The sequence below is a fragment of the Periplaneta americana genome, chromosome 4 (genome assembly GCF_040183065.1).
Source record: "Periplaneta americana isolate PAMFEO1 chromosome 4, P.americana_PAMFEO1_priV1, whole genome shotgun sequence".
In the NCBI taxonomy this organism is placed as follows: Eukaryota; Metazoa; Arthropoda; class Insecta; order Blattodea; family Blattidae; genus Periplaneta; species Periplaneta americana.
In genome coordinates, this window is record NC_091120.1 from 200,228,986 (window position 1) to 200,244,048 (window position 15,063).

General features: G+C 36.4%; 1 protein-coding gene across 3 annotated transcripts in view; it reads right to left on the minus strand.

Moving 5' to 3' along the window:
* The window catches only part of Dcr-2 (Endoribonuclease Dcr-2), a 134,929-nt gene that overhangs the window by 102,239 nt on the left and 17,627 nt on the right, over positions 1 to 15,063 (minus strand). For all 3 annotated transcript variants that reach the window (XM_069824612.1, XM_069824610.1, XM_069824611.1), the window contains exons 4-6: positions 14,430 to 14,731; positions 8,656 to 9,042; positions 3,231 to 3,513 (exon numbers count right to left, since the gene is read on the minus strand). In XM_069824612.1, the coding sequence (XP_069680713.1) occupies positions 3,231 to 3,513; positions 8,656 to 9,042; positions 14,430 to 14,731 (972 nt within the window). The remainder of the gene's footprint in view (positions 1 to 3,230; positions 3,514 to 8,655; positions 9,043 to 14,429; positions 14,732 to 15,063) is intronic.

The window sequence follows — 15,063 nt, forward strand, 5'->3', positions numbered from 1 at the left end:
CACACACACACACACACACACACACACACACACACACACACACACACACACACACACACACACACACACACACACACACACACACACACACACACACACACACACACACACACACACACACACACACACACACACACACACACACACACACACACACACACACACACACACACACACACACACACACACACACACACACACACACACACACACACACACACACACACACACACACACACACACACACACACACACACACACACACACACACACACACACACACACACACACACACACACACACACACACACACACACACACACACACACACACACACACACACACACACACACACACACACACACACACACACACACACACACACACACACACACACACACACACACACACACACACACACACACACACACACACACACACACACACACACACACACACACACACACACACACACACACACACACACACACACACACACACACACACACACACACACACACACACACACACACACACACACACACACACACACACACACACACACACACACACACACACACACACACACACACACACACACACACACACACACACACACACACACACACACACACACACACACACACACACACACACACACACACACACACACACACACACACACACACACACACACACACACACACACACACACACACACACACACACACACACACACACACACACACACACACACACACACACACACACACACACACACACACACACACACACACACACACACACACACACACACACACACACACACACACACACACACACACACACACACACACACACACACACACACACACACACACACACACACACACACACACACACACACACACACACACACACACACACACACACACACACACACACACACACACACACACACACACACACACACACACACACACACACACACACACACACACACACACACACACACACACACACACACACACACACACACACACACACACACACACACACACACACACACACACACACACACACACACACACACACACACACACACACACACACACACACACACACACACACACACACACACACACACACACACACACACACACACACACACACACACACACACACACACACACACACACACACACACACACACACACACACACACACACACACACACACACACACACACACACACACACACACACACACACACACACACACACACACACACACACACACACACACACACACACACACACACACACACACACACACACACACACACACACACACACACACACACACACACACACACACACACACACACACACACACACACACACACACACACACACACACACACACACACACACACACACACACACACACACACACACACACACACACACACACACACACACACACACACACACACACACACAAAAATACAGCATCCACCATACAGTCCAGATTTGGCAGCCTCCGATTTCCATGTTTTTTCCGTTTAAAGATGATCTCTGGGGATAGCATTATGCATATGATGAAGAAACTGAACACGCCATGAGAGGCAAAGATGGCAGATGGACTACTTCTGTGATGATTTCATAAAACTTGTACATTGTTGGCAGAAGTGTATTCAGGTATGTGGTGATTATGTTGAAAAGTGAATGTATGTCAAGAAAGGTCACATACTAAGAATTACTTCTGTGTTTGATTTACTAAAATATCCCCATCAAAACAAGAGTTACGACGGCAGAGGCACTACTTTTCATTCAACTCTTACAATGCAGTACTCCTCCACTTGGTCAGTACTTCTACAAGGGTAAAAGACGAGTTTCACGAAGGTAACACATGTTTATTCGTTTTACGTGTTTCATAGTAATTCAGTTCCTTCGTCATGTTGCGAATTGTATTAGTGTTTATGATTTATGTTCTTGTAATATTATTAAAAATACCTATAAAAATAATAAAATAATTTAATATGCACTCAAGCGAACTTATTTTATGTATTACACAAAAAAGGCATTTCCATTCATTCTAAAGATGGTGAAGACTATTAATAAAATACTGTCAGTATTTTGTTTTGATACTGTTACAGACCTTATGTCAAGTTTATGTAATGAAGTTAACCCTAAAAATGGCCGACAGTTCTTGGGTTGTAGCTGACAGTTTCGCTACTAGATATCTACACTGTGAACCCATAATTGATTATATTACAGACGTGGACAAATTATCAGCAAAATTGAAGATTTTTACAATATATTTTTACAATATATTTTTACAAAATATGATTCTTCAATTTAGACTACAGTTGACATTTTTGCGTATTTCCAAATTATTAGCAAAATTGAAGATTTGTATTGTATATTTTTAGAAAATTTAACTATTCAATTTGGACTACATTGGATATTTTTGCATATTTACAAATTATTAGCAAAACTGAAGGTTTTTATTATATATTTTTACAAAATTTGATTCAATTTGGAATACAGTGGACATTTTGGATATTTTCAAATTATTAGCAAAACTGAAGATTTTTATTTTATAGTTTTACAAAATTCGACTCTTCAATTTAGACTGTAGTTGACATTTTTGCTAATTTATAAATTATTAGCAAAATTGAAGATTTTTATTATGTATTTTTACAAAATTTAACTCTTCAATTTAAACTAAAGTTGACATTTTTGCATATTTCTGTCTATTGTAATGATAGAAATACGCAAAATTGTCAACTGTAATCTAAATTGAAAAGTCAAATTTTGTGAACAGAATTATCATAAAAATCGTCAATTTTGTTAATAATTTGTCCACATCTATATATTAATAAAAGAGTGAAAAACCTCGAAAATTTTTTTGTGAATGCACAATTTCCATATAACATGTATGACAACTATTTTATCACTTATGCTCAAATGCCAGGTTCTGTCTTAGCTAACCTTGAAATACAATGAATTAGCTTTCCTTTTTATTTTCAGAACCTAGTAGCTTATTTACAGCTCTCTAGTGGAGAGTAAAAGGGAAATAAAATTACACCAATGATATTAGTTTAAATTCTTACAAGTCTACATAAATAATTATATGACTGTTAATGGTTGAGGGTGGGGGGGGGTGATAAATACGTTCTTGCAACTCTGCATCAGAGGGTAAACAACCAAAGACAGAATTATCACCTTGAGCACCATGTACACTATCCTTGCTGTGAAGCGCCTTTCAACAAATACAATGGTGCAGAATCTTGTCTTTTTTGTCTTCTCCCGTTCAAGTATCTTCTCTACAAAAGAGTCACTCAATGTTTCGTCTGCATCCTCCCCCGCAGAGCTGTCATCGTCTTCATTGACCTCTTTAGGCATAGTTGTGCGGAGGATTTCCATCAGGGTGATCATCTTTATTGAAGAGTATCTCATTATCTGTGTAAGTGGAGGAAGATGGGCCATCTCGTCTTCATACAGCTTCCTGCAAAACAGTGTAACATAAATTACATACAGAAGACTCTGAATGTCAACAAATGTGATGTGATGTAAAAATCCTTCTGTCTGCAGACCGCTGACTGTGCTGGAAAATGAGGCATGAATTGATACATGTGGAGCAGTAACAGCCGATGTGACATGGCAGATACAAAGATATGCCTAATTATTTTAAACTAGCAGCCTGACGTTATGCATTGAATACATGCAGGAGTCAGTTGAATAAAAATAGTTAAGTGATTACTTTGGCATTGAAAGTTAATAATGATTAGTAAAAGCAATCACTGATTTTCAATTGAATAAAAGTTTACTTCTAATGACACTTACAACTTACTTACTTACAAATGGCTTTCACGGAACCCACAGGTTCATTGTCACCCTCACATAACCCCGCCATCAGTTCCTATCCTGTGAAAGATTAATCCAATCTCTATCATCATATCCCACCGCCCTCATATCCATTTTAATATTATCCTCCCATCTACGTCTCGGTCTCCTCAAAGGTCTTTTTCCCTCCGGTCTCCCAACTAACACTCTATATGCATTTCTGGATTCACCCATATGCGCTACATGTCCTGCCCATCTCAAACGTCTGGATTTAATGTTCCTAATTATGTCAGGTGAAGAATACAATGCATGCAGTTCTGCATTGTGTAACTTTCTCCATTCTCCTGTAACTTCATCCATCTTAGCCCCAAATATTTTCCTAAGAACCTTGTTCTCAAACACCCTTAATCTCTGTTCCTCTCTCAAAGTGAGAGTCCAAGTTTCACAACCATAAAGAACAACAGGTAATATAACTGTTTTATAAATTATAACTTTCAGATTTTTTGACAGCAGACTAGATGACAAAAAGCTTCTCAACCAAATAATAACAGGCATTTCCCATATTTATTCTGTGTTTAATTTCCTCCCGAGTGTCATTTATTCTGTTACCGCTGCTCCAAGATATTTGAATTTTTCCACTTCTTCGAAGGATAAATGTCCAATTTTTATATTTCCATTTCGCACAATATTCTGGTCATGACACATAATCATATACTTTGTCTTCTCGGGATTTACTTCCATACCTATCACTTTACTTGCTTCAGGTAAAATTTCCGTGTTTTCCCTAACTTCTAATAATAACATTGAGAATTTTCAAAGTAGTTACTGAATACGCAAATGAACAAACACCTACATTTAAATCTAATATATTGCAGATGGCGTTACTAAATAACGTAAAATAAGACTCATTTTCTGCTGTCAACTTAATGCTCCGTATCTTGTTTCATCAGTGTCAAGGTAGAAAATAAGTCTCTTAAGAAATTGACACTTTCTCTTTCAAATCTCAGAAGCTTCTTTGAATTACTGGGACTGCTAACTCTTCTGTTTTTGCATCTTTTTTTCCCTAACATAAAGGTACAAAACCTGTCACTTTCTTTACAACCAAACAAAAAACATTAAAATCTTTAGCAAACTTAAAAAGGTGTAATTTTTAAGTTTGCTAAAGATTTTAATGTTTTTTGTTTGGTTGTAAAGAAAGTGACAGGTTTTGTACCTTTATGTTAGGGGGAAAAAAAAAAAAAATTATCAAACATGCTCCTAATACTGTTAAAACCAGAATTCTTGAGCTGTTGAATATGTGTTAGACAACAGGTTTTGTACCAGAAGAATGGAATATAGCACAAGTATGTCCTATTTATAAAAAGGGAGACAGAGTTAACTGTAATAACTATCGAGGGATAAGCCTTTTATGTTCCTGTTATAAGATTTATGCTAGAATAATAACAAAACGTGTAAAACCAATTGTAGAATCACTAATTTCGGAGAATCAACATGGATTCAGGAAAGGAAGGTCATGTGCAGATTGTATATTTATCATCACACAACTAATTGAAAAGCGACAAGAATTCAATCTTCCTACATATTTTGCCTTTATAAACTACGAAAAGGTTTTTGATAGAGTTGATCGTAACATACTATGGAAAGTACTGATGAATCGTGGAATCCCATCTCAACTAATTAGTGCTATACAGAGCCTTTACAAAAACAATAAAATAATGATTAAAATACCGAACGGTACAAGCGAAATGATAGAAATAAATCAGGGAGTGCGACAAGGGTGTCCCCTCTCACCCACTATGTTTAATATATATATGGACGAAGTCATACAAATATGGATGATAAAGATTGAACATTTTACCATTAATAAGCTAAATTTTACAACATTATTTTATGCAGACGATCAAGTGATAATTAGTGGCAGTGAAAATGAACTACAGAAAGCAATTTTCAGATTGAATAAAGTAGCCATTGATTTTAATATGAAAATCTCAGCAGAAAAAACAAAAACTATGGCATTTGTAGGATCACAACATTACGGGTGAAAATTGAATTAAATAATATAATTGTACAACAAGTAAATACATTTAAATATTTAGGCTGCAATGTGACTTACAAGGCAAACTCAGAGATTCAAACTAAAATCAATGTTTTTAATCATTTTTGCAGAACTATACGACGAACATTGGGCAGAACAGTGAGGAAGGAAACTTTATTAAAATTTTACAAAGTTATGGTTCTACCAGCATTCCTTTATGGCAGTGAGAGTTGGACATTAAGAAAAGATCAAGAACATAGAATTGTAGCCAGCGAAATGAAGTTCTTAAGATATGTGGCAGGTTACACCTTGACAGATAAGAAGAGAAATTAAGATATAAGGAAGGAGCTAAAAATGGAAAGTTTAATCCAGACGATTAACAATTACAGAACTAACTGGATACAACATGTAGACCGAATGCCTGAAACACGCATAACAAAAGCTGCTCTACAGTACATGCCTAGAAGAAGAAGATCGCTGGGAAGACCTAGAAAGAGATGGCGAGATCAATTGTGAGGAGACGTAACAGGCCATTCGAGAGGCCTAATACTTGTTTGAAGATGATGATGATGAAAAATGTGTAAGTAATTACTGGTTCAGACAAGTAATTACTGATATTGATTCAAAACATAAAGTATTCACTGGAAAATTAAGTGTTTAGATCTGATGTTACATTATCAAGTTCTGTAAAATACAACTAAGCATTCAGTTCGTTTTCTTAAAGTAAATAGCATTTTGTTTTGTTCAGTCGTTAAATGGTAATATGATTTCTTTTGTTCGTAAAAATAAGTCAGATGCACAATACAACAACGCATTTTTCTCATTAAAACGTACTTACTCAATAAGATATCGTACAAGTTGTATTTACGCTCCGGATGTTTCTTTTTATCAAGAACAGAACCTGTTTGGACCATTAGTTAATCATTTAACACATTGTTCCAATGAATGTGCAGCCTCTGCAAAAAACCGCAGAAACTTGTGTAAGATTTTCCCCTTATTAAGCAATATTTTTAACACCTTGATTTTGCTAAGTTATATAATTTTACTTATTTTACTGACATAATTAATAATTTCCTTCAAAATATTATTGACCTAAATACATCTACACGGAAGGGTAATTCGACAAAAAATACGTAAGCACAATGTAAGAGTAAGATTCAGCACTGCATCAATTTCAATTGTCAACTGCTCACTAACAGATACCTTCTAATGTAATGGATCTTCTAGAAGAGCTGTTGAATAATTCACAGAAAGTCTAAAACATAATTTACGTAGAATTATCACAAAATAATGTCTGTTAAAACTACACACTTTATATGTAAACTTACATGTAGTCTTACAACAAATCTGGAAACGAAATTAATACCCACTAAATGTTTAGTTTCCAAAACTTCAAAAACTAAGAATGAGAAAACGGATTTGGAACTGTACAATTAAAAAAATCATCAATGTTAGAAAACAGCATTAAAATTAACCAACTAGACATGCGTGATTTGACAGCAGCTCTACTTAAATTAAAAATGTGTGACACAAATTTATTTGCAACCTTTAGAGACATTTGTTTACCTATGAAGAAGTCCATGGAATAGAGGATACCGGAAGTCATCGGCGTATTGATATTATAACATTTAAACCTGGAGAGACAAAAGGTTACATTCTGGATCCGATCATCAGATTCGAGATGCATCAGAATCAACCTGACGAGGTTAATATAGAGAAACGGAGAATATATGAACCCACTATCCCTTATTGCAAAACATCATATAAACAAAGGGATATAGAAGTCACAGATTAATGGTGGGCGCTAGAGGGACCATAACAAAACAATTCGTGTCATTCTGTCATAAATTTGGAGTCCCAACAACAACAATTAAGGAAATTTCTATTATAGCTTTGAAGAGTTCTCTGCAGATTTTACGGCGACATTTGTATTTCAATTCAAATTACAGTTGAATTTTCTTATTCTATTTTTTATCTGTATTTTTTATAACTTTTAACTATGTGAAATATTATCTACTGCAAATTTTAGCTTCTTGTAAACAAATATTGCAAAAAATTGCACAAAATTGTAGGAAATTACTAAATTGTAAAACTGTAAAAATTTGTAAAAATTGTAATTGTAATATTGTAAAATTTTGACTTGTTCCACATCTTAAAGCTTCATTGCTCATGTACGATCTATGGAATAAAATAAATGAATGAATGAATTCCTTGTAAGACATTTTTAATGTCATCTTAAATGTTACTGTTTAACATTCTTTGTCTTTGACAATCTCACCAAGTTGAGGAAGATTAAATTATTATTATATTGGTAAATCTAAAAGCTGAGATGTAATATCATTTGTCTCGTATCATAGTTTTGGTTTGTTATGTTTTATTTAACGACGCTCGCAACTGCAGAGGTTATATCAGCGTTGCCGGATGTGCCGGAATTTTGTCCTGCAGGAGTTCTTTTACACGCCAGTAAATCTACTGACATGAGCCTGTCGCATCTAAACACACTTAAATTCCATCGACCTGGCCCAGGATCGAACCCGCAACCTTGGGCATAGAAGGCCACCGCTATACCAACTCGCCAACCAGGTCGAATCATAGGAATATACAGCATTTCTTAATACTGAAGTTGAAATATTACCTTCCAGATCAAGAATTAGCTCTAGAAGATATAAATTTATAACAGTACCGGTAATGATTTTTTCCCCCACAAATAAAGGTTTACAATATTCAATATAAGTTACATTTGATGTGGTAGTAGTAGCAGTAGCTCACCTGACAGCCACGAGGGTGGTGATGAGCATGGTGAACACGTTCCTGGTGAGCAAATCCTCCGCTTTCTTGCGCAGGCGCTCCAGCTGAATTATGTGTGCGAGGCAAGCCCGGCTGCCTCCATACAGACCCAGCATCTCAATGTGAATCAAAACGTCCTTCAAAAGATTCTTCAACTTCTTGTTGACCTTACCACGATTCGTCTTCATAACTTCTGTGTTGGGTGGCTGTTCTACAGGGTGAACCACCTGGTCTGAATCAAATAGTATGCAATCAAGGAAATCCACAGCGCCTTCGATCATTTTTATGCCTTTCTCCATGACATTGAGACCGGCTGGCTTCGTTGTAGTATCAAAGTAACAAATCCTTTCTTCTGGATTTGTGGAGTACCTTCAAAAAAAGAAAGAAAATCCTTTGTCTAAATATAAGTACTAGGCTGTAATGCAGGCCAATTTCATTACACAAAAAATGTCAGTAGGTCACTGCAAATTTCAAAGGTCGTTCTACGTGAAGAAGAAAGTTATCCGGGTCTGTTTCACAATGTTTACAATTCTTGTTTCACAGTGACGGAGTAATTTTACAAATGTGTAAATTTTACTTGTAGAACTAGCATCTTTTCTAGAATTGTCCTTACTTACTTACTGACTTTTAAGGAACCCGGAGGTTCATTGCCGCCCTCACATAAGCCCGCCATTGGTCCCTATCCTGAGCAATATTAATCCAGTCTCTATCATCATATCCCACCTTCCTCAAATCCATTTTAATATTATCTTCCCATCTACATCTCGGCCTCCCCAAAGGTCTTTTTCCCTCCGGCCTCCCAACTAACACTCTATATGCATTTCTGGATTCGCCCATACGTGCTACACGCCCTGCCCATCTCAAACGTCTGGATTTAATGTTCCTAATTATGTCAGGTGAAGAATACAATGCGTGCAGTTCTGTGTTGTGTAACTTTCTCCATTCTCCTGTAACTTCATCCCTCTTGGCCCCAAATATTTTCCTAAGCACCTTATTCTCAAACACCCTTAATGTATGTTCCTCTCTCAAAGTCAGAGTCCAAGTTTTACAACCATAAACAACAACCGGTAATATAACTGTTTTATAAATTCTAACTTTCAGATTTTTCGACAGCAGACTGGATGATAAAAGTTTCTCAACCGAATAATAACACGCATTTCCCATATTAATTCTTTATTTAATTTCCTCCCGAGTATCATTTATATTTGTTACTGTTGCTCCCAGATATTTGAACTGCTCCACCCCTTCAAAAGATAAATTTCCATTTTGTACAATATTCTCGTCACGAGACATAATCATATACTTCGTCTTTTCGGGATTTACTTCCAAACCTATCTCTTTACTTACTTCCAGTAAAATTCCCGTGTTTTCCCTAATCGTTTGTGGATTTTCTCCTAACATATTCACGTCATCCGCATAGACAAGCAGCTGATGTAACCTGTTCAATTCCAAACCCTCTCAGTTATCCTGGACTTTCCTAATGGCATACTCTAGAGCAAAGTTAAAAAGTAAAGGTGATAGTGAGTGCATCTCCTTGCTTTAGCCCACAGTGAATTGGAAACGCATCTGACAGAAACTGTCCTATACGAACTTTGCTGTACGTTTCAAGAATTGTCCTTCGGTGTGTAAAGTTTAAAAGTGCAACAAATTATGCATAAAGGAAATAAATGTACGTATTTATTAATTTCATGAATAACTGGACACCATTACGAGTTAAACTAAAGTAAATGTAATGTTATTTAGCAGCAGTTCTAGTAACTCAGATAAAGATATTGAATTTAATCAAAGAAGATGTAATATTTTCTGGCAAAAATTTGGCAACACATTCAAACATCACTATAATATGAATATACTGAAAGATTTGAAATGAGTCCTAATGCAATGGAAGCGCTGGCACTGCAAGATAGAGGAATCTGAATCCAATATCCAGCAGAAACAAGTGAAACCTAACCTCATAACAACAACTTTGTAACTTATTGCTTTTCATTGGATGAGTACTGGATGTCAGTTCCATGCAAATGCAGACATTCATAGACTTTCCAAGCCTTCAGTACGCACATGAACATGGATATCATTCCTGGACAGTGTTTGCAATATTTTCATTTTTCATTTTTAAATTACAATAATTGCTGGTTGCCACTAAATTTAGACAAAAAATTTTCGTCCAGTATCATGCTGTTATAGCAAAATGTCTTGTTGCCAACATACGTATAACTGTGCTTCTTTCTTTCAGTTTGATAGTTCTTTTTGGCATCATAATTGAAACTATATTTATTTAACTGGACACTAACAATGATCAGGTATGTCCATTACCATTTATAGTATATCTTACTTTCATTTACTTCTCTCGAATACATACAACAGCAAAACAGGTTTTAGCTAATAATGCTATTTCTTCAAATAATTAATGCTATAAAATGCCTTTTTTTTTACTGTAAGTACAAAAAATTAAGGCTATAATTTCACACCTCTAGTGATTTGTTATTTATGAGTTGTACAATCAATCCCAGTCTATTCTGCCTTTTCATCTTTGAATACAACATTTCGTCGCCTGAATGCAAGAACTAGGTAACTTGATTTTTCATATTTTGTGACATTGCCTATTTATTTATTTATTTATTTATTGCACTAAGGAATATGTCTCGTTTTCTTTTACCTATTTGTTATATTGATGTCGCTGGTATCGTTCGATCAGTTACCTAGATCCTGGATTACATTTTGTGCGAATTTTGCTATGCTATAAAAGAGGTAACTGAAAAACGCAAATTTCGAGTTACCTAGTTCTTATATTCAGGCGACGATTTGATATAACCATTAATGGCTACAAGAATAGGGCATAACTTTCCAATCCCAAAACTCCCAATTATTACTTCACACAACAGTTATTTCAAAAGGATGGTTTGATTATCTGTTCTGGGTAATTATGCAGAACAACTACAGAAGCGATTTTGTTATTTTTGGTGGTTTGGTAGTGTTTAGTATTGAATTTCGTTTATTAGTACGTGTATATTATGCGTAGGTCAGTTACAGTTGAGGTAGAGTAGATTTTTTTTAAATATGAAGAAGAATTGAACTTGGTTTTTTTTCTCATGTTTATAAGACTATGTTGTTGAGTGCATAAGTTTTAATGTTTTGTGATTTGATTGGCTGAAGTGTTGTGTGTTCTTATTGGGTGAGGTGTCTTCCGGTATGATTGGATGGTTGTGGTTAAGTCATAAAGCGTTGTGTGTTCTTATTGGGTGATGTGTCTCCCGTTATGATTGGATGGTTGTGGTTAAGTCATAAAGCGTTGTGTGTTCTTATTGGGTGATGTGTCTCCCGTTATGATTGGATGGTTGTGGTTAAGTCATAAAGCGTTGTGTGTTCTTATTGGGTGATGTCTTCCGGTATGATTGGATGGTTGTGGTTAAGTCATAAAGCGTTGTGTGTTCTTATTGGGTGATGTCTTCCGGTATGATTGGATGGTTGTGGTTAAGTCATAAAGCGTTGTGTGTTCTTATTGGGTGATGTGTCTTCCGGTATGATTGGATGGTTGTGGTTAAGTCATAAATCATTGTGTTCTTATTGGGTGATGTGTCTTCCGGTATGATTGGATGGTTGTGGTTAAGTCATAAAGCGTTGTGTGTTCTTATTGGGTGATGTGTCTTCTGGTATGATTGGATGGTTGTGGTTAAGTCATAAAGCGTTGTGTGTTCTTATTGGGTGATGTGTCTTCCGGTATGATTGGATGGTTGTGGTTAAGTCATAAAGCGTTGTGTGTTCTTATTGGATGATGATTTTTCCAGTATGATTGCATGGTTGTGGTTAGGTGATAGCTGTATGTTACGAGCTAGAATTTCTCCAAATCAATGGATGTATGATTGTAGTTTGTTGTAGCTGATGCGTGTATTATTCTCCTCTTGTAGGTGGTCTATCGCTGTGAGTTGTAATGGATGTAGAATTTCGTTTTTTGTCTGTATAGAGTTGAGAGAAGAGGATATTGTAGACTATTTCGTGAATCACGGTAATCTTAAGGATTGCATGATTTTCGAAGTGTGTTGCTATGAGTTGAGAGTAAATAAGACGGATTTGAACTTCAGTTGCGGGAGAGTATTTATTTATTTATTTTATTTATTTATTTAACCTGGTAGAGATAAGGCCATCAGGCCTTCTCTTCCCCTCTACCAGGGGATTACAACTACAATATAAAAAAAATACAATTATAATTATAATTACAATTAATATTGAATTTACAAATACAATAAAAATCAAAGTACTCAAAGAATTAACAGACTAATAAAAGCTAGACAGTTCATTGTAAAAATTAAGAAGAGAGAAATTTTTTTTTTATTAACTAAGTAAAAATTAAACCTACTCTACGCAGTAAGAAAATGCTTAATAAGTTTGCTTTTGAACGCTACTAAATTCCGACAGTCTCTGATGTCACTGGGTAGGGTATTCCACAAGCGCAAAAGCGAGATAGTGTATGATGATGAATACGATGATGTCTTATGTGTTGGTATGGCTAGTATGCGGCTATTTTGCGTGCGTGTGAAGAGATTATGATATGATGACAGGTAACTGAAACGGGAGGCAAGGTAGGTAGGTGTAGAGGCGTGAAGGACTTGGAAAAGGAGAACAAGAGAATGAAAATTTCTACGTTCGTTAAGCCGTAACCAGTTTAGAGTTTGGAAGGATGGGGTAATGTGGTCAGTGCGACGGACATCGCAGACGAAGCGAACACAAGAATTATGAACACGTTGTAATCTTTGTGACTGGTTGACATTGAGGTCGGTCAGTAGAGAATCACAATAATCGAAGTGGGGCATTACTACTGTTTCCACTAGTATTTTCTTGAGTGATAGCGGGAGGAATTTTCGAATGCTGTTTAAGGAATGTAGTATGGAAAGCACTTTTTTTGATAATATGGGTACCGGAAGTATGTGAAATGGAAGAAAGTTGGTTGTTCTGGTACCTTTCTGGCACATAGTAAACTTAGTGTTGTGGACGTTTTTCGTTTGGTTGCATCATTGGATATTTGGGAGAATATGTGTTTAAGTGTAAATGTCCAATGGAAGAGAGAATGTGTGTATTCTTTAGAGCAGCTGCAGCCCTGTATCCTACGAATTATTAAGGCAAGGTTCATCATGTTGACATTGATTGACTAATTTGTGAAATTGATTCAGTCTTTGTGTGGCTATTTTGGTTAGGTTAGTTTAGGCCTAGATCATATATGTAACAGATAACTCCTCGCTACATTAAAATCGGCAGCACTTTGAAAAGAACAACCGCCAGGATCGCCACCCGTCCGCCGTAAACGAACACGAGATGGCAGCACAGTCGCTAATGCAATTCAAGTGGGTATTATGACGTAACTCCTTATGTAACAATTAGATGGCAGTGTAGTAAACCTGACAAAAGTTGTTAACCTCAAAGCCTATAACCCTGACATACCTGTTACATATATGATCTAGGGTTTAGGTTATTGCTGCTTATATTTGTCCTCTTGAAAAAGGAGTGAAAATTAAGGTTTTTGATAAAAAAAAATATTACATTAAGTTTTTGCGGTTTACGTTGTTTTCCTACTTTTGTTTTTAAGTGTTTTTGAAAAAGGGGGTAAAAATGTAGGGTTTTGTGAAAGAATAAAATTTAAAATCACTTCTGTAGCTGTTATGCATAATTACCCTTTTCTGAAACTGCGAAACTCTTCCAAAAGATAAGACCTACTAAATTATTTTATCTCCCCACTTCTATGAGACAGTAAATGAACAACTCACAGATCCACCACGGACATGTTCTCTGACGTGGCCACCTTGCTGAGGAAGGTTGTCTCCAGGTTCTGCACCTCCTCCACGACGCGCGCAGGCTTGCAGTTGCTGTTGAGCAGAGTGGCAGTCAGACCCAGAACCCGGGGCTGCAGGTCCCGGGGACAGTGTTCGAAATGCTGCATCACTTGGCGCATCGGCTGGTCGTTCACGGCGTGGTGGCATTCGTCGAAGATGAGCAGGTTCACGTCCGACAGCTGGATGTAGCCATGATTAAGCATATTCAGGAATATCTGACACGTCATCACCATGATCTGTGAATATAAACATACTCTAGCTTTTACAATTCATGTTGGGAATGTTCGGCTAAGCCTCGTGTTAATAACATACATCAACATATGATTATCTATTCCGTCAATATGGCTTAAGCAATGAATTACATATGAAAGAAAACTATTGATGTATTACATCCTATTTTATCTTGATACTAACGTTTTCGCCCCTAATGGGACATCTTCAGGTACAAGATAGAAGTATCATCTAAAATCAATTACAAACAAGTTTTACATTTGAAAATGCCATGACTAGACTAAAATGGTGACAAAATTATCCATACCAACATTAAATGTTCTGTCAAAATGTTAAA